This window comes from Belonocnema kinseyi, chromosome 1 (genome assembly GCF_010883055.1).
Source record: "Belonocnema kinseyi isolate 2016_QV_RU_SX_M_011 chromosome 1, B_treatae_v1, whole genome shotgun sequence".
NCBI classification, from domain to species: Eukaryota; Metazoa; Arthropoda; class Insecta; order Hymenoptera; family Cynipidae; genus Belonocnema; species Belonocnema kinseyi.
This window is the reverse complement of record NC_046657.1, coordinates 45,391,448-45,412,916: the sequence shown is the minus strand read 5'-3', so window position 1 is coordinate 45,412,916 and position 21,469 is coordinate 45,391,448. Positions and strand designations below refer to the sequence as shown.

Below are 21,469 nucleotides of genomic sequence, written 5' to 3'. Positions count from 1 at the left end.
AGTACACACACACAAGATTCGCAAAAAGAGATTCTTCAAACTTCAGACGAAAAGGTGTGAGATTTTTACCGCGACTCGTTTTGTTAGAGAATTTTAAAATGAACACCCAACTGAAAATTCCTGTAGAGGAACTTCGGAGAATCCTGGTCATGTTTCTGGACGCGATTCTAGACACGAATCTGAACAGAAGGTTTGGGATCCTTTACAAAAAGCGTATAGATTCCTCGATGTTAATCTGAATCTCAAATCGCTCTGTGAACGAACCTGTCCAGGAACATGTCCAGGATCCTCCTAGGTTCCTGAACAGGAATCTTCAGCTAATCAACGAACCTGAAGGTTTCTCTGTACAATTTTTCACTTCTGAACATTTTCCCCAGAACTTAAAAATGAAATTTTGAAAATTTAAAGTCTTCGTGCAAACTTTAGGAACATCTCTGGACGTGTCGTCTTCCTCTTTAGAATTCTTCGCATCTATTTGCCATAGTAGGGCGAAAAAAAATGGAAGAGTGTTCTCATTGGCGAAATCAGAAATAAGAGTTGATTGACTTGAGAAGCGAGAGCATTCGTGCGGATGTACAAAGTGCGACTAGGTACGGAAAAGCGAGTAGTAAGTGAATTAGCAAAGTGAGTTCGCGAATCTTGAGCTTCTCTTTCTCTTCCTGCAATCGCTTATAGTCCCCCTTCTTCATCGTGCCCCTGAAAGAAGGTCTCTGTCGGTCATTGTCCCACTTGGACCTGGACTTGGACTTGAGTTCGAGTTCGCGGCAACACCATGAACATGAAGGAGGTTTCGATACCCCCATAGGCAAGACCCCGTTGTAGCGCCTACATCGCCGCCAACCTTCTCCCATCGAAACCAAACCGTAGCCCAAGTGAACGCGTCACTCGACTAACTGTACAATTCCTCTCTCACTCACATACTTTATGTTATGTGAATATCGTTATTCTCTATTCTATACCCACACACTTTTATATCTGAGTTTTATAGCTGATGAAAAATGTGTGGGTAAGCTGAGACACGGGTAAGCGGAGACACTCGGTTTGAGGAGGTGGGGCGACCTGCAGTGTATAAGTGCAAGTGTGTGTCAAAGCACCGTTGTTCACGAGGAGTGGGCCTCGACCAAAAGTAAAACCGAATTCATTTTCGGTAAGCCGGCGCTGACGAAATTTCAGCACCGATCCTTATCGGACGTTGAACGCGTCCGTGGGAGGCTCAAGGTTATGGGAATTTATGAGGGTGAGAGATAAGAGGTTCTTGCACTTTCGTATAGTGAATACGGGGTAAGGACGGCTAGGTTTAGACTTTACCCCGTATTATAGCTGAATTGCCCGTACTTTAGCCGAATTTACCTCCAACCTTAAATTTAGCCGGTATTTTAATCGATTTTAACCCGGCTCCAGCTAACTTGACCCCTTGCCTCGGCCAACGTTACCCCGTTCTCTAAACGACTTTACCTCTTAGGCTAGTCGACTTTACCCCTACCATAGCCAACTTTACCCCGTATTCATATTATCTCTTTGTTAAATATGAAACTGTTTGATAATTAATCTCTTTGGTCGAAAATTGAGTTACTTTTTTTATAATTTTACTTTTTTGTTCAATATTCCTTATTTTAAATGAGACGTCATCTCTATGATTGGAAACTCGTTGTATCCCACTATGCGTACCTTAACCAACCATAACTGATTCTGCCCCGTTTTCTAGGCCACTTTACTCATAGCCTAACTGAATTTACCCCGAAGACAAGTCAACTTTACCCCGACCTTAGGCAATTTTATCCCGTATCTTAATAAACTTTAACCCGTACCTAACCAACGAGTTTCAACTTATAATAAGTGATTTGCAAATCATCAGATTCAAAGTGGAAGGACCTGAAAGGAGAGAACTTGAATGAGGTCATTGAACTCGTGCCGAAAAGATTCTAGAGAGTTCACTATCCTTAGCTGGGACTCAAGTGAAGGGAATGACCCTCAATTTGCTTTTACTGATTCTGATACAATACCCCACCACAAACCACAAAAAATTACATCAGAGTTCTTTTAAATTTTTTTGTACCATCAGTCGAAACTAGTTATTACAAATTAATCTCAAGAAGTCTTGTACTTTTTGCATTCGAAAGCTCTTTGTACTTTGCAGCTGAAAATGTTTCTCGCCTATACGAATAAATTTTCACACATACGGGTTATTCGCATCATATCTCGTAACATAATAGTTGCACGGGGGTAAAGACCTCTGCTGTGGTTCGATCCGAATGGGCACCATGGAGACGGCATTTCCGGTTTACATCGAGTTCTCTATCTCATGGCGTTGCACTATTGCGCGAATTAGAAATTTTTACCATTGGGGATTTCAATCGCTCAAAATTTCAAAAAGTTACATAACATGGCGGAATTTACCCCGTACCTTAGTCAAAATGTCCCCGTACCGTAACTAACTTAACCCTACACCCTAGTCGACTTTACCCCGTACCCTAATCAAAAAAGATTAATTTTTAACAAAACTGTTGTATTTATACGAAGTAAATTAATTTTCAACCAAATGATACAATTTTTCATCAGAAATATTAATTCTCAACTAACATGATGGATCTTCAACAAAAATTAGTTAATGAATAATTTATCTTTTTTATCGAGAATTTTCTGAACTTGGAAAATTCCTTGTTTCAAATATAAATAATAATTTTTTCCACAGCTTTTTAATCCAATTCAGAATTCTGGTTCTTTTCGAAAAATCCGTGTTCCAAATCAGAATTAAAACTCTTCGCGGAAATTCCCTGCTCCAGTAAAAATTGTAATTCTTCTGTAAAACTCACTATTTTCAACTATTTGTTTTGAAATTTGCCTTTTTGGTAGAAAATAATTCTTCTTCCTTAAAAATCTTTTGTTCTACATCAAAATGATCATTTTTCTCGAAAATTCACATCCCCGGTTTTTTGACATAGAGACGTTCTAAACGAATGAAAGATAAGCAGCGAATTGTCGCTGCCTCAGATTTCTAGAGAAAGAGGTATATAAAGAAATCAGAGAAAATTGAATGCAATTTTCAGTAGATATTTTTTGTTCATTCCTAGTAAATTAATATCTGGTACAGTAGTTCCTCCAAGGAGGGAAAAGATCGACGACCCCAGGACGTATCTGGGTTAGTAGTCGTCGCCGATTCACGCGGAAATTCTTCTCTAAGAAACCAAAAGATGCAACCGAGGGAATCCATCAAGGTGAATTCACGTCTCTTCCGAAAAGTGAAATATTTCACTCCATTATTTATTCCCAAATGGGAAAGCCCTTTATTAAAAAAAATCGCGCCAGAATATTTAAATATCGACCAGTCAAACTGTTCCAGTCAATCTATAATTTGGAATGTTTTTTTATCTCTAAAAAGTATCTTTTTTTAATTTTTCGCGGGAAAAGAGGCATCACTGATTGGACGCTGCTGCGGAAGATCCAATCAGATCTTTCTCTGTAGCGCCCAATCAGCGATGCCCCTTTGGCCGCGAAAAATTCAAAAATGATACTTTTTTAAGACAAAAAAGGATATTTAAACTTATATGAAAAAAAAATTAGCTAAAATAAATACTTTTAGATTTAAGTGTTCTTTTAATTTCGTGGAAAAAGTACATCTGCTTGATTGTGAAATTTGGCTTTGTATAAAAAATGCTTCTTCTCGTGTTTTGACTGAAATAGAATCTAATTATAGTCTGGAAATCAGAGTCTGAGGTAGAATTAATTCAAAGTCACGGTGAGAGATCATTGGCCCCCTTCACTTTGGTAGGACGTTCACATTTGATACTTTGTATTATCCCACGTCACTGACTGTTAGCTCAGCGAGAATGGCAAGTGAGGAAGCAAACTGTAGCCATTTTGGCCCCAAGGTTCAAGTTCAATGAACTCAATTCTCGGATTCCGGCCAATATCCAATGGCCAATGACAGGGTCGAATCTCGAGATGATTTTAATTCCGGCGACAGGTCTGATAGCCAGAGATTATTACGTGGGCAAAAAAAAGTCAACACAACACTCGCAACTTGATATTTATAGCATTTTAAAATTATAACATCTCAAGTGATGGAATCGGTACAAATACTCTTCAAATCTGTATTAGTCAGATTTCCGGTTTTCCATTTCACATTATTTTGCATCTGAAGTGTAATGATTCAAGGTTGCGAGGCAATTTTTTAACCAGATGACTTTTTTAGATGATAAATTAGAGTCAATTAAATTTAATGAAATTTTATCTAGGTATTAGGTAAACTGACTTATTCTAGGAATCTAGAGTGTCCGAATTTACCCCGTACCGCAGCCAACTTTACCCCACACCCTAGTCAAATTTTCCCCGTTCCCTATCCCACATTACCCCGTACCCCAAATGGATTTAGCTCGTACCCTAGGCCACTTATCCCGGTACCCTAGCCCAATTTACCACGTACCCTAAGAAAATTTACCCAGGCCCTTGCCAACTTTACCCAGTATCCAAGCTGATTTTACCCCATACGGCTGGCCAACTTTACCCCGTAGATTTTTTTTAAATTCCAAAAATAGCACCTGAAATTTCTTCAGCAAAAATGAAAGATCCTACCACTTTTTTTTTTAATTACCAACAGAAACTTGTAGCCCGACATTTTTAATTGTTGTAAAAAAATTCGCAACTGGCCAAATCGAAAAAAATGTGTTTTTTGTGCACTTAAACAAAATTCTGACTTCAACACTAATGTTTATTTTGAATTTATAATTATGATATTAATTTATACTAACGAAAAATCTATATTCAAAAAGTTCTTAATCGTTTTTAGTGCACTGACATTTTTTAAAATAAATAGCTAATAGGTCAGCTTTTTACCTGTTTGAAACCAGATAAGAATTTTATCAAAATTCGTAAAATCTTAAATCATTTGAAACAAATTAACGAACTCCAAATAATGATTAAAATACTCAAACTCAAATTTTTAAATTGATGAATTTATTAAATTAGACAAATTTTAAATTCCAAAAAAACTTTTAAAAAATAATGTTTAATATTACGTGTCTGTTAGAATAATATTTGATTTTATATGCATGCAGTTTGACATGAAAAACCTATTTTTTCGAGAATTTAAAATCTTGATCATTTTCAATTTCTTAATTTTTTTAGTTTTATCAACTTTTACTTTTGAAATATTTTAATTTCGTTAATGCATTACGAAGACAAGCGTCTTCTCAAAGTAAAAGGATCCTTGCTCTGCCTGACTAAATCCTTCTCTTACTACTGAAAGTTCAATTCTGTAGTCCATAAAGAATAAATTATTGACGCCCACTATATATTTTTTTAAAATTAAATATTAATAGAAAATAATCTGTTTTCATATTATCATTAATTGTAGATCTAGAAAAATTACACCTTTTAGGTATCTCGACTTTTTTTTATATCCAACCGCTTTTTAGAAAAATTAAAAAAAAGTTAATTATTGCGAATATTGTATTATACAGATTTCAATTCGTTTTTTTCGATGAAAATTAATTTTTTTAACTAAAATTTTAATAATTACATTTTTTGGTAAAAATGTATCTTTTTCGGTTGAAAACTCATATATATTTTGAAATTATGCCTTTTTGTTAGAAAATTAATCTTCATTGTTGAGAATTCATCTTCTTGATTGAAAATTGAAATATCTTTTTAAAAATTAGTTTTTTTGTTGTCGAAAATAAGCTTTTCTAACTGAAACTTCAACTGTTCCGTTTTTTGTTGAAAATGTATCTTTTTCGGCTAAAAATTTATGTGTTTTGTTAAAAATTCATCTTTTAGATCGAAAATAGTTCTTCATGGTTGAAGTTTTCTGTTGGAAATTCATAATTTCGGGTTGGACATTCAACTGTTTTATAAAAAAATCGAATTTTGAGATGATTTCAATTTTTAAGAGATGAAACAGAGTACATTATAGTATCTGTAAAATAAATGATTGGAAATTATTTTAAGGCAATTTTTTTAACCATGCAGAATTTCTTTTTTAAATTTTAGCAATAATTTAAAAAAATTTTAAAGATATTTAGAAATTTTGAGACGCTTTTAGTTTTTTTTAACTAATTTAAACCTTGTAAAGTCTCTGCATTTTTTGTAAACGTAGATTCTTAAAGATTTCGGAAAAAGAAGTTTTTGAAGAGTTTTGACAAGTTTTTGAAATATTCTCCTAAAATAAATATTACAACAACAAATCATTAAATTTTTCCATTGACTTTAAAGAAATTTTGTTTATCATTATAGCCTTTCAAAATTATTTTTAAAAACTTCAAGCTTATAATTTCAAATCTTGAAAAATGTACATTTTGTTTAAAATTTTTAAAATCTTAAATTTTTGTAAATTATATCTAAAATTTTCTCAAAATCTCTAAATACCTGTTAAAATAATTCAAGTTTTTCATAAAATGAAATAAAAATTTCTTTAAATTCTTTACTCTTTTTTTAAAAAATTCAAAAATATTTTTTAAGGCTTCGATATTTATATAAATATTAGTAAAATTTCTTCCAGAATTTCTTAATCTTACAAAATTAAAAAGTCTTTTCTTTACCCTGACTTTCCTCACCCTCCTTTTCCACCCCTTTCTTCATTTCGTTTACTCCCGTCTCATTTCCCTTATCACAACCCCATTGCTTCTAATTCCCTTCTCTCACTTCCCCTACTTTTCCTTCCTCTTCTCCCTTACTCATCCTTAATCTCCTTTTACTTCTCCTGCTTCTCTTCGCCTTAATTCCCATACTCCTTCTTATTTTCCATACTTCTTTATTCCTCACTACCTCGCCCTAATTTCCCATAATTCTCCATTCCTTATTTTCCACCACTTTCTTTATCTATCCACGTCAATAATTTTCCCTCTCTTTGTCAATATCAATTTATGTTTATGTTTATCTTTTTTAATTCCGTCTCCATTAACTCATCGTATCTGTTATTTATTAACTGTAATCGTTTTCTATTTCTGTGTGAATCTGAATTCCCTTCTATCTTTTTTAATCTCCTCTCCATTACCTTATCCTATCATACTCTTATCAACGTCTATCCTTTTCTATCTCTTTGTTCCTCTCACATCCCGTTACCTCCACTTATTCTGCCCATCCTTCCTCTTCATTTACACAGTTATCTTTCCCTTACTTAACCCACTTCCTTATCCTTTATTTCGCCTACTTCCGCCATATTTCCTCGACGACCCACTCATTTTTCCTATTCCCTCTCCCTCACTTCCTCTACTTTCCCTTCATTTCCTCTCCCCAATTATCCACTTGTTGTCCCCTCTTAATTCTCTTACCTCCCCTCTCCACACTCCTTCTTTTCCCTTTCATCACTTTTCCTAATTACTCCCATAAGTTCCCCTATTCCCTCCTAATTTTTAATACTTTCTTACACCTCACTACGCGCCCTAATTATCCATAATTCCCCTTTTCTTATTTCCCACCGCTTTCTTGATCACTTTGTCACATTCTTTATCTATCCACGTCAATATTTTTATATCTCGTTACCAATCTAAATTCCCGTCTATCTTTTTCAATCTTCTCTTCTTTAGTTGAGAATATATTTAAGAGATTAAAATTTTCAGTGTAAGGAAATATATTGAGGAAAAGAAAAAGATAAGACGAGATAGACAAAAGATTCAAATTTATATTAAAGAGATATAATAGTGTAAAGAAGAAGATAACGGTCTTTAGTTACGAAACGTAGAGAAAGAGATTGAAAAAGATTAAGCTTCCAATATTTTCCTGTCCCCCAATTTCTATCTTTTTCAATCTCTCTACTTCCAGCTGGGAAACCATCAAAATGACCATCCTCTTTCCTGAATTGGTTAATAGTTTTCGAGGGACGAGAGTACCAAATTCCCAAAGCAAGACCAATAAGAAGCCTCCCTTGAGTGTTGGGTCGGCCTAATACAAGGAAAAATAGTGGAAAGGGTGAAAAGTCAAAGGGGCAGGGTAGGGGGAAGTGAATAGAGAAAGAGGAAATGAGGGAGAAAGAGAGGAGAGAGGTAGTGGAGAGGAGAGGGGGAGCCTCTAGCAACGGGTCGATCGAAAGCGCAGCGCAGAGAAATGCACCACCTTCGGTTGCTGGTCTGCCTGTCTGCTGGCACAGCGTCGAAAGACGCCTCTGGCGCCCCCACCAATACAAACGTAAAGAGGATTCAGACCCTCGGCCAACAGCCAAGCCGACTCGCGTTGGGCTAGGTCAGGTCTACCCGAGTTACACTCTGGCATCCGCGACTCGCGATCTGCACCCTCGTGCGCTCATTGTTTACTAAATCCTATTTCCACCCCCGCCCCCCAATCAAAAATCCCGAAAACCCCGCTCGAAAAATCGAAAAAACATCCGAAACAAAAAACAATACAAACCCTCGAGTGAACTAGTTTCCCTTTCGTTTCGTGTCTAGTTGCCGAGTATCGGTGAGTGGCGAGTTTGGCGAAGGGAGTGGTTTTCTACCGAAAAGTGCTGGATTTCTTACATTTTCTTGTTTTAAAGAAAAGTGTTGGTGGAATTTTACTCAGTCTTGTGATGTCCTGATAATCGATACCTGCTCGATCGATCCCGCAGACGCCCGACTAAATGTTTGCAAAAACCGGCAACTTGTATTCGAATGCAAGTGCGATTTTGAGGAGGAAGTTTCACTTCTGGAAGATAACATGAAGTTTTTAAGAAAATTCACAGGATCGCGTGAAAAGGAGAGGCAGTTTTGAAGATTGGAAATATTTGGTACGTTTCGGGCTTGAAAACAACAACGCCCTTTTGTGAGAGAGAAAGTTGGGGAAAATATTTTTTTCTTTATTGAAAACTGAAATAAAAAGGGGAAAAATTGTTTATTATTGGAGGACAAAATTATTGCCGGGGAAAATATAAAGTCAGAGAGGCGAAAATCGAACAGGGGAGGGGGTGGACCTCGGATGTGCCCCCCTCCCTCACCCCTGCAGTCGATCAATGCACGGACGGGTTTCACTTTCGCGGTGTTAAAGCGTGCACCGCTGCACCAGTGAATTTCACCAGCGAGGGTAGCTTCCCTCTCGATCGACCGATAGTCGCAGAAAAGTCACTTTTCGCGCAAGAGAGAATTTTTTTTCAATTTTTTTTATTTTTCAGGAAAATTGGGGAATACATTTTTTCAGATGAAAATTGTTTATGGGCACCATATCGAATAGAATATGAAAATTTCAACAAATCAGTTGGATTTTCAACAAAAAATTATTTTCTACCAAAAGACGTGAATTTTCAAGCCAAAAAGAAGATTTAGGTCAAAATCATTTTTAACTAAACAGTTAAACCTTTAATCAAGTAAGATAAATTTTCAAGAAAATAGTTGATCTTTGACCCAACATTTACATTTTTTAACCAAAAAGACGAATTTTTTTAATACAGATGAATTTTTAACAAAAACGGTTATTTTTAATCAAGAAGGAAGACTTTTCAACGATAAAAAATGAAGTTTCAATCCAAATGGGCGCATTTTTAAAAAAACAGATGAATTTTCAATCATTTAGTTGAATCTTCTACTAAAAAAGATCAATTGTTAACTAAAATTGAAATCGTTGCATTTTTATTAAAAAAAAAAGCATTTTGAACTAGTTGAAATTCAAAGAAACATTAATTTTTAACAAAATAGTTAAATCTTTATAGGAATATTTAAACTAAAAAAATAGTTTTGAACCCAAGAAGATGAAGTTACAATAAAATCAATTTTAACAAAACAAAAAAAAAAGAATTTATTAACAAAATAGTTAAATCCTCAACCAAAAATATTAATTTTTAATGAATCAAATTAGTTTTAACCCAAAGAGGTGAATTTTCAGCGAAAATAGTTAATATTCACCTTATAAAGGTTCAATTTTCAACCAAGAAGAAATAGATTTTATTTTTAGATAAAAAAATCAATTTCTAACCAAAGAAACTAGTTTCAAAAAAATAATTTTTAACAAACAAAAAACGTTTTTTTTTCAGGAAAATAGTTAAATTCTGAACCAAACTTATGAATTTTCATAAAACAAAGTTAGCTTTAACATAAAAAAATGCATTTTTAGCAAACTAGTTAATTTTATCATATAAAGGATACATTTTTAAACAAAAAGTAACTAGCTATTCTTTCAGATAAAAAAAAGAAATAAAAATTAAATAGCTAAATCCTCAACCAAAATTATGAATTTTCAATCAATAAAATTCATTTTTAATCAAAAATGATCATTTTTCAACAAAATAGTTCATTTTCACCTAATAGAGGATACATTTTTAACCAAAAAGGAAATATTTATATTTTCAGATTAAAAAATCAATTTTTAAGACAAAAAAACACGAATTTTCAATAAAATAATTGAAAATCCAAAGAAAAGTATAAATGTTCAATAAAAAAAAGTTTATTTTCAATAAAGTAATTGAATTTTCTAAAAAAATGTGAATTTCCAGAAATAAAATCTTGGACTAAATAATTAAATTTTCAACAAAATAGTTGAATCCTTGACTAAGAGAGAGTTTAAGTTTAAACTAAAAAAAGGCAATTTTCAACAAAAGAGTTAAATTTCCAACCAACATTTTTTTTTGCTCAATAAAGAAAAAAATGTCTAACAATAGTGGAAGTTTCTACCAAATGATTTAGTTTTTAACTAAAATCGATCAATTTTGAGTAAAAAATGGAATAATTAAATTTTCACTTAAAAAATGAATTTTCGACACTATAATTGAACTTGAAACCAGTAAAATTAATTTTTAACAATATAATTAAATTGAATTTTGAAAGAAAAATTTTGATTTTTAACGAAAAGTTTAATAGTTAAATTTCCAGTTAAAAAATTAATTTTCGGCCAAAGAAGCGAATTTTCAACAAAATAGTGTTTTTTCTCTTAAATTAATATTATTAATAAAAAAATTTTTTAAAACCAAAAAATATTTACAATATGGTACCCATACCCAATTTATATTATTAAAAAAAAATCATTTGACTTTTTTTCTATTAGTTCACTATACATAATAGATAATAAGAAATAGAAAACCTTCATATTGATAATAAGTTTATATTTAATTTTAAAAATTGTGTGAGAATGCAAAAAATGTCGGGCGTGTTTGTTTTCTAGTTTTGTAATATTGAGAAGGTCAGTGAAATTGAAACTGATAAATAATGAATTAGATCACTTAATTTTGTTTTTATAAATACTCTTATTTGAATTAAACTTTTCTGAGGACATTTTAACAAAATAATTAAAATAATAATTATGAATAATATTTTTTGAAAATTGTATAAATTGAAAAATCTGCGAGTGATAATTTGGATACCCTTATAAGCAATGCAGTTACGAGAATACTTACGAATTCGCATACAATTTCGAAAGCAACGTAATGCACTTTTCATGCGCATCTGATTTTCGAGTTTGATTAGAAAGTCGAATTGCAGGATGATTATCTGAACCAGTTCGAAGTTAATAACACGAACTATGACTCAAATATAGGAGTAAAAATAAAAACAGTATGCAGCAGTGGGGCCACACAGTAGAAGGGAAACTTTAATGCATTTACTTTACAAGGTTTCGCAAAGAATTATTATAAATTGGGGGGGGGGGTGGTATGATAAGAGAAGGCAGAGAGAGCGAGAGAACACAAACGGGCTTTGATTCGCGTGGCAGTAGTGGGGATAGCCAAGGCGAATCTTTAGAACAATTGGGAATCACCCCACAAGAGATATGCGAATAGCGAGAGAGAGAGAGAGAGAGAGAGAGAGAAGGCACAGGCTTTGGTTAGTGTGGCAGTAGTGGGGATGTCGAAGAGGATTCTTTTGATCGCTGTTGTTTTTTCAATTAAATTTCACCACAAAAGAAGTTTCAGTTTAAAAATTAATCAATCTTGTAATTATTTTTGTTTCAGTGAAGAATGGAGGCGAGCGAATGGGATCACGCGACCCTGAGGGAGGAGGAATTTGAACAACATGCTGTTTATTTGGTACCGGATGTTTCAGCATCCCCGAACGAATCGAATCGAGCGGAAGCATCACTTCCTAGAAATTTGGTTCTTAAACCATCTCAAGCTCTCAACGATGTATGTTTACAAATAAAATAATATTTTATATTACTTGATTCAATTTAATATTATTATTAGATTGAAAAATATTATTGTTTTTATCAATTTGTTTTTGGTATCAACGTCTTTTGAGCACGAGTTACAACTAAATAGTAAATTTTGTATTAAACAAATTAAGTTAAAAATGTATTTATTATAATAATTGTTAAATATTTTTTGTTGCATCAGGCTTCGATTTGTCTTTAGCTCCAGTTACAATAGAATAGTTGAATTTTCAATTTAAAAAGTTAAATTTCCACTTAAAGAAATTAATTTAAAAATTATTTGTTATTATTATAGATTAATTTTTTTTTTGGTTCAGGCCTTGGGTGTCTGGAGTACGAGTTACATCCCAAAAGGGACTCGCTTTGGACCTTTGGTTGGTCAAAAGTACACCAAGGATTCGGTACCAGCTGATGCGAACCGAAAATATTTCTGGAGGGTAAGTTTTGAAAAATATTTATAATAATTCATTTCGAAACTTTTTAATAAAACTTAACCATTTTCACTGAATCTACAAATTAAAATAAAATTAATTTTAATTTACTTAATGAATTTGTATATTAATTTGTAAATTTAATTTTTATTTCACTTAAAATTGACATATTAAAAATTACAATTTTATTTTAGAATCTGTAAATCAAATTTTTTTCAATTAAAAAATTATTTATTTAAGGTCATTTTTTTTTTTAATTGAACAAAAACTTTAAAATTGAACAAATGTTTTTAAATTATAGAAACTTTTTTATTGGGGACAAAAACAGTTTCTTTGAACCAAAGACATTTGTTTTAATCAAAATAATTTTTTTTATTTCAAGTAAATTTCTTTGAATCCATATAACTTTTCTTTGATTGAGAGTCAATACTTTTTTTTTATTTAAAGAAATATTCTTTAAATCAACACAGAGAAAAATATTTGATTTGAATGATGGAAAACGTTCCTTCGAATAAAAAGAAATTTCTTTAAATTAAAAGAATTTTCTTTGAGTAAAAAAAAAACAAACTTTTCTTTGATTGAGAGCCAATGCATTTTTTCATTTCAAGAAATTTTCTTTAAATCAACACTCAGAAAAATATTAGATTTGATTTAAAGAAAATATTTTTTTTTGAATGAAAAGAAATTTCTTTCAAGCCAGAATTTTTTTTTGACTGAGAAGCAATGAATTTTTTTTCCATTCAAAGAATATTGATTTGACTCATCACTCCGAAAAATATTTTCCTTGATTGGAAGAAACTATTTCTTTAATTCAAAGATATTTCTTTGAATTAGAGAAACTTTTTTGGACTAAAATCCAGCCAATTAATGTTTTTCTTTCATTCAAAGAATATTTTTTTGAATCAACATTGAGAAACATGTTTTTCTTGAATCAAGAAATCGATTCTTGAAGATAATTTTTTTCATTTGCTAAAAAATAACTTTAAAATAAAGAAAATCATTTTAAATTTAAGAACAAATTTTATCGGAACAAAAAATCATTCCTTCGAGACAACAAATTTTTTTGAACCAAAGGAATTTCTTTGAATCAAAGAAACTTTCTGTTGACTAAAAGCCTAGGATTATATTTTCTTGAGTCATAAGAAATTTTAAAAAATAAAATAAAATTTGAATAGAAAGTTAAAATTTCAAAATTGTATAAAAAAAATGTTTAGGTGTACAAGGACAACGAATTGTTTTACTATATCGACGGTTACGATGTCCAAAAATCGAACTGGATGAGATATGTAAATCCTGCATATTCTTCAGAATCGCAAAATTTAATAGCCTGCCAATATCAGGTAAATATAAAAAAATGTTTTAAAAAATTTTACAAAAATTTTCACAATACAAAATATATAATAAAAACTTTTTTTTCAGACGCATATTTATTTTTACACCATCAAGCCTATTTTACCAAATCAGGAACTACTGGTTTGGTACTGTAAGGAATTTGCCGACAGACTCAATTACCCCGAGACTGGTGAACAAATGCTTCAAAGAATAAGTGAGTTTTACCAAATTTAATTTTTTTTAATTTTTAAACAAAAAGATCAATATTTTACAAAAAAATCGAATTTTTACCTTAAAAACACCTAAATTTCGAACAAGAATTAGAAGAGTTAAATTTTCATTAAAAAAAATTAATTTTTAACCAAAAAAAAAAAAAAAAAACAAACAAATCTTCAGCAAAATAACTTTTTAATCTAATAGGTGAATTTTCAAACCAGAAGTATAATTTTCTATCAAAAACATAAATTTTTAACTAAATATGTGAATTTGTAAGAAATACGTGAATTTAAAACCAAATAGTTGAATTTTCAACTAAAAAAAAATTTTAAACAAAAATTTAATAGTTAATAAAATTAATTCTCAACAAATAAATTAGTTGTCAATTAGAAAGTATCATTTTCAACTAAAAAAGATTATTTTTCAACCAAATAGTTGAAATTTTTACTAAAAAATATCATTTTTTAACCAAAAAGGGAATAGATAAGTTTTTAAACCAAAAAATTAATTTTCAATAAAAAATTAACGAACTTTTAACAAAATAGTAAAATGGTCAACTAAAGACTTGAATTTTTAAATAAAATTATGAATCTTCTGCTAAAATAAATTTAAAAAAAGAAGTTCCATTGTCAATCAGTTGGTTGAAATTTCAATAAAAAATTTAGTTTCGAACCAAATTATAGAATTTGGAACAAAAAAGGATAACCTTTAAACAACATTGTTGAAATTTTCACAAAATAATTCCATTTTCAATTACATTTTTAACCAAAAATGGAATTCTTAAATTTTAGATTGACAAAATTAATTTAAAATTAATAATTTTCAACTAAAATGATGCATTTTTAATACGAAATATGAATTGTTAACAAAAAAGTTAATTTTCAAACCCAAAAATTTAATTTTCAACCAAAAAGTGGAATTTCCAACTGAAAATATCAATTTTCAACAAAAAATGGATTAGTTAAATTTTCAAAATTCAAAAATTTGAACTACAAAATAAAACAAATTTTGAAACGAAATGATAAATCTTTTCGACTCAAGAGTTAAATTTTCAAGCCGGAAGTATTTTCTACCAAAAAGTTGAATTTTCAACAAAATACATTAATTTTTCAACCAGAGATATGAATCTTTAAGTAAATTGTTGAATTTTTAACTAAAATATAATTATAAATTTTCAACAAAAAATAGATACCTTTTTTCCAAGAATGTAAAAGGTAAATTTTCAGTAAACAAAATTAATTTTTGACCAAAAATGAACCATTTTTTTAAATAGTAAAATTATTTTTTAACGAGGTGAGTTTTTAACCAAAACCATGAATTTTCAACCAAATAAATAAATTTTTAACGAAGGAGTGTAACTTTTAGTCAAGTAGATTTTTCAACAACGAAGTTAGTTTTGAACCGAATAGTTGAATTTTGAATAAAAAATAATGATCTTTAAACCAAATTGTGGAATTTTCTGCAAAACAATTTAAATTTCAACCAAATAATATAATTTTTCACCAAAAAAGGTGAATTTTCTGCAAAATAATTGAATTTTCAACCAAAAAAGGTGAATTCTTAATCAAAAATATAATAGTATACTTTTGAACCAAAAGGAAGAATTTTCTTTTAAAAAAATGAATTAGCAACCTGAAATAAATTGTTAACAAAAAGGTTTATTTTTACCGAAATAATTTAATTTTGAAGTCAAGACAATTAAACTTTTAATTAAAATTTTCTCTTCCGGAATATTTTGTCAACATAATTTATTTATCGGTGGGATTTTAAAGAATTTCGAAGACCTCATAGTTAATTCCAAAAATTTGAAATTAATTCCAAAAGGCTTCAAAATTCCTCTCTGACAAAATATGCCGGAATGGAAAAAAATAAAGGGTAAACTTTGGGACAGAATTTTTTGAAATTTTACAGATCTGTTGAAGAATTCTAAAGAATTCAACGTTAATTCCAAGTTTAAAAAATTAATTTCCAACAAAATTTGCCGAAATAGGAAATTTATTTCTATGCTTCGATACTCCCCTCTCCGGAAGAGAAAAATATGCCAGAAGAGAAAAAAATACTGGATTTTCTCTTTCATCATATTTCATCAACGTAATTTATTTATCGGCGGGATTCTAAAGAATTCCAAGGACCTCATAGTTAATTCAAAAAAATTCGATGTTAATTCCAACAAGTTTCAAAATTAATCTCCGACAAAATGTGCCAGAATAGAAAATTACTGGGTGATCTTTGTGACAGTATTTTTTCGGATTTCAAAAGATTTTTGGTTAAATTCTAGAGAATTCAAGGCTAATTTCAAGTTTAAAAAAATAATAATCTCCAACAAAATATGCCGGAATAGAAAATTTACTTCTGTGCTTCGGTACTCCTCTCTCCGGAAGAGAAAAATATACCAGAAGAGAAGATATACCCGAAGATAAAAATATGCCCGAAGAGGAAATGCAACCTTTTTTTTTAATTTTCCAGGACAACAAGTTCAACAAGCGACCCACCCAGCAGAAATTCCCCCAACGGTGGAAATTGTCTCCCCTCTCAAAGATTCCACAATCTACGAAAGGCGTTCCCAAATGACCCCAACTGATGGGTCCGTAAGGTCAGATGAAGGTTACCACTCGAATGGTTATCACGACGAAATTTTGACTCCCCCCGAAGAGAGCAGCGAATCAGACTCCGAGAACTATGTTCTCGATTTTTCCAAAAACAAGGCTGCCGGAGAACCCTTGAAACAGGACTCCACAATCGTGAAGAATGAGTATCGAAAAGTCAAAATCAAAATCACCAAAACGTACAACAACTTCCAATCCACCAAAAATCTGGACCAAGTCAAGGAGAAGGATGAACTCTCGAGTAGAGCCGCATCACCAGAGATTCAAAAACCCTGTTCCCCAATTCAAAAATCCGGGAACCTTTCCGAGGAGGACCTGCCGGAAAAGAACAAACCTTTCTATGAAGCAGAACCTAAAAACCCGCCAAGGCCCTATCTCACATCGAGCTCTATTCTGGAAAATATTCTTCTGAGGAACAATACTGACAGCAACAACAATGGGAACCACAACAATCTTCATCAAACCCATCAGGATTCTGTCACTCCGCCGCCATCAAGTCCAACCGAGATGGCTTATTCCTACAAAAAATCCCACCGATACGGAAATATCCTTCCATGTAGTCCCGACTCGAGTTCCACTCTCCCGATGCAGACTGATCATTCTGTGAATTTGCCAAGTCCGAATTTGTCCAGTGGAAATCTTTACACGAATATCCACTCAAGCAGCGGAAATCTCCTGGCTTGTAGAGACAGTTCGAACTCCAGAGATCAGAGTGGAAATCCTCACTCGACAAGTCTCCTCCATGGAAATATGGACAGTCCTGGACATATCAATTCCAGCACCAGTTCCATCATTCATTCGAATGTTAGTCTGCAAAAAAGAAAGAGCAAGAGTCCATCACCATCGGCGACATCATCAACGATTCTCTATTCCAACCCGGGACAAATGGAATCTTCGGTTTATCTATCCTCCAATCCGAGTGTTTCTCCAATCCCAATCCAGTCTCCATCCTATCCCTACTTGTACCAAAACAATTTGCACAGTGTGACACCATTGTCGATCAATTGCTACTCCCCGACACCATCAACGAGTGTTTACGAGAGAAGTGAAAGAAGGCTGGATGTTCCTAATCATCAGATGCCTTCCTCGACGATGCAGATGGAGAGCAATCAGCTGATTGCTGGAACTCATAATCTTCATTTGGGACATCATCCGGGCTTGACTATTCAGAATGCTTCGCTGAACAGATACTCTCCAGCGAGTAGTCTCTCGCCGGATGATCATGGATGTTCCCAGAGTGGATCCTTGAGTCCGAATTCTCAAGGCTCCAGGGGATACAGATCTCTGCCTTATCCCTTGAAAAAGAAGGATGGGAAGATGCATTACGAGTGTAATGTTTGCTGCAAGACTTTTGGACAGTTGTCGAATCTGAAGGTGCATCTGAGGACACATTCTGGAGAGAGACCTTTCAAGTGCAATGTCTGCACGAAGAGCTTCACCCAGTTGGCTCATTTGCAGAAGCATCATCTGGTGCATACAGGTGAGATCAAGTTTATCATTTAAATTTGGAAAATTCGATAGCTCTGTGTTTTTAAAAACAAAAACCTATCTTGGTGGGTGGATCTAGAAGTACCTCTCAAATGATGGGCGTCTAAACTAACCGTGGTTAATTCAACTGACTTTGACTTTTTGAGTAGGTATCTCGATTCTTATATTCTTTGAATTCAAGGATTTCAGTGATTTGAAGGAATTCAAGGAATTCGAAGAATCACTGGAATTCAGGAAACAAAAGAAATTCAGAGAATTTTAGCAACTTTAGGGAGTCAAGGGATTCAAGGAATTTTAGGGATTCAAAGAATTGCCAGAACTTACATAATTGAGCAATTCCAAGATTTTCTGGAATTCAGAATGTTTCATGAATTCAAGAAACATGAAAAATTCTAGGAACTTAAGTAATTTAGGAAATTTAAAAAATTCAGAGAATTTTTGGAATTCAAACGATTTTAGAGACTCAAGGAATACGAAGAATTTCAAAAACTCCAAGAACTTTAGACGTTCAAATAATTCCTGGAATTCAGTGTTTGGGAATTTAAAGAATTTCAGAAACTTAAATAATTTAAGAATTCAAAGAATTTTTAAGATTTACAGAATTTCAAGAATTGAAAGAATTTCTGGAAATCAGAGTGTTTCAAGAATCCAGGGAACACAAGAAATTCAAAGAATTTAGGTAATGCAAGGTATTAGTCAAATTTAGCAATTCAAGAAAATTCAGGCATTCAAGGAATTCATGGAATTTTAGGAATTCAAATAATTCGAGGAAATTAAATAATTTAGGAATTCAACGAATTTTCGAAATTCGAAGAATTTCTGGAATTCAAGGATATTTAGAGAATTTTAAGAAATCAAGGAATTTTAGGGATTCAAGGAATTCAAAAAAATTTATATAATTTCGGGAATGCAAAGAATTTCATAAAATCAACTCATTTCGAGAATTCACAGTGTTTCAGAAATTAAAAGAATTTCAGAAACTTAAATGATGTTGGAATTCAAGGAATTTTCGAAATTCACAGGATTTAAAAAATCCAAAGAATTTCTTGAATTCAGAGCATTTCAGGAATTCGCGAAACACAAGAAATTCAGAATTTCAAGGAATTCAAGAATTTCAGGAATTCGAAGAATTTCAAAGATTCTAAGAACTTTATACATTCAAAGAATTCCTGGAATTCAGAGTGTTTCAGAATTTAAAAAGTTTCGAAACTGAAATAATGTTGAAATTCAAAGAATTTTTAATATTCACAGAATTTCAAAAATTCAAAGAATTTCTGGAAATCAGAGTGTTCAGGAATTTAGGGAATACAATTTATTCAAGGAATTCAGGGAATTCAATAAATTCAGTCAATTTTAGCTATTCAAGGAAATTCAGGGAGTCAAGGAATTCATGCCATTTTAGGAATTCAAATAATTCGAGGAACTTGAGTATTTTAGGAATTCAAGGAATTTCAGGGATTGAAGGAATTCAAGAAATTTATATCATTTCAAGAATTCAAACAATTTCATTAGCTCAACTCATTCCTAGAATTCAATATTTCAGAAATTAAAAGAATTTCAGAAAATTAAATAATGTTGGAATTGAAGGAATTTTCGAAATTCACAGGATTTAAAAAATCCCAAGAATTTCTGGAATTCAAAGCATTTCAGGAATTCGCGAAACACAAAAATTGAGGGATGCAAAGAATTCAAAGAATTTCAGGAATTCAAAAAATTTCAAAAATTCAAAGAACTTTAAACATTCAAAGAATTCCTGGAATTCAGATTGTTTCAGGATCAAAAGAATTTCAGAAACTGAAATAATGTTGAAGTTCAAAGAATTTTCTAACATTCAGAGAATTTCAAAAATTCAAAGAATTTTTTGAAATTAGAGTATTGTAAGAATCCAGGAAATGCAAGAGATTCAAGGAATTTAGGGAATTCAAGAAATTCAGTTAATTTTAGCAATTCAAGAAAATTCAGTAATTCAAGGAATTCATGGACTTTTAGGAAATAAAATAGTTTGAGGAACTTAAATAATTTAGGAATTCAAAGAATTTTCGAAATTCGAATAATTTCAAAAATTCAGGGATTTTCTGGAATTCAAGGAAATTCAGAGAATTTGAAGAAATCGAGATATTTTTAAGAATTCAAGAAATTTATATAATTTCAAAGCTTCAAAGAATTCCACAAGGTCAACTCATTTCTGGAATTCGCAGTGTTTGAGGAATTAAAAGAATTTCAGAAACTTAATCAATGTAGGAATTCAAGAATTTATTCGAAATTCACAGGATTTAGAAAATCCCGAGAATTTCAGAAATTCAAGCATTTTAAAAAGTTCAAGCGATTTCTGGAATTCAGTGCGTTTAAGTAGTTTAGGGAAAAGGAAAAATTCAAGAAATTTAAGGAATTCAAAAAATTTCAAAAATTCAAAGAACTTCAGGAATTCAAGGAATTTGAGAAATTCCCAGAATTTCAGGAAATTAAATAATTTAGAAATTCACAGAATTGTCGTAAGTCAAAGAATTTCTGGAATTCAGGGTATACAAGAAATTCAATGAATTTAAGGAGTTTCATGAATTTGGAGAATAGCAGGAATTTCAAGAAATTCAGGAAAATTAAGGAATTCAGAGAATTTGAGGTTTTCAGAGGATTGCATAAATTCGAAGAATTTCGTTAGTTTCGATTATTTCTGGATTTAAGAGAATTTAGGAATTTCAAGGAAGTTACAGATTTGAAGGTATTCAAGGAACTTAGAGAATTCAGGGAATTCTGGAAATAACGAGAATTCAAGCATTTTCAAGAATCTTAGGATTTAAGAAAAGCGCAGAAATTCGGAAGAATTCAGGGAATTAAAGAAATTCTCGAAATTCAGGGAATTCGTGTATTTCAGGTTTTTAAAGAATATAGGAAACTTTAAGAATTCAGAGAATTCCGTAAATACTTAAAAATTCAACTAATACCCTCTAATTTTCCAGGCGAAAAACCACACCAATGTGAAATTTGCAAAAAGAGGTTCAGCTCGACATCGAATTTAAAGACCCACTTGAGACTACACTCTGGTCAAAAACCATACGCTTGTGATTTGTGTTCGGCGAAATTCACCCAATTTGTCCACCTAAAACTCCATAAAAGGCTCCACACGAATGAGAGGCCCTACACTTGTCAGGGCTGTGACAAAAAATATATCAGTGCTAGTGGACTCAGAACCCATTGGAAAACAACAAGTTGTAGGCCCAACAATATTGAGGACGAACTCGCACTTGCAGCTGCGGTCGGTTCCCCAACTTATTACGAATACGGGCCTGACATCAATGTTGGTGAGTTGAAAAAGCTCACCCTCTTCGTTTCCCCTCCCCTAACATCCCACACTTTCCC

General features: G+C 32.0%; 1 protein-coding gene across 2 annotated transcripts in view; it reads left to right on the top strand.

The window, feature by feature from the left end:
* The window catches only part of LOC117174444 (PR domain zinc finger protein 1-like), a 37,787-nt gene that overhangs the window by 9,673 nt on the left and 6,645 nt on the right, over nucleotides 1-21,469 (top strand). The window contains exons 1-7 of one of the 2 annotated variants that reach the window (XM_033363585.1): nucleotides 8,647-8,698; nucleotides 11,843-12,013; nucleotides 12,357-12,476; nucleotides 13,685-13,810; nucleotides 13,890-14,016; nucleotides 16,485-18,104; nucleotides 21,070-21,411. In XM_033363585.1, the coding sequence (XP_033219476.1) occupies nucleotides 11,849-12,013; nucleotides 12,357-12,476; nucleotides 13,685-13,810; nucleotides 13,890-14,016; nucleotides 16,485-18,104; nucleotides 21,070-21,411 (2,500 nt within the window). In that variant the 5' untranslated portion in view covers nucleotides 8,647-8,698; nucleotides 11,843-11,848. Of the gene's footprint in view, nucleotides 1-8,646; nucleotides 8,699-11,842; nucleotides 12,014-12,356; nucleotides 12,477-13,684; nucleotides 13,811-13,889; nucleotides 14,017-16,484; nucleotides 18,105-21,069; nucleotides 21,412-21,469 lie in introns of those variants that run through there. The other variant, XM_033363574.1, reaches the window with a different exon arrangement.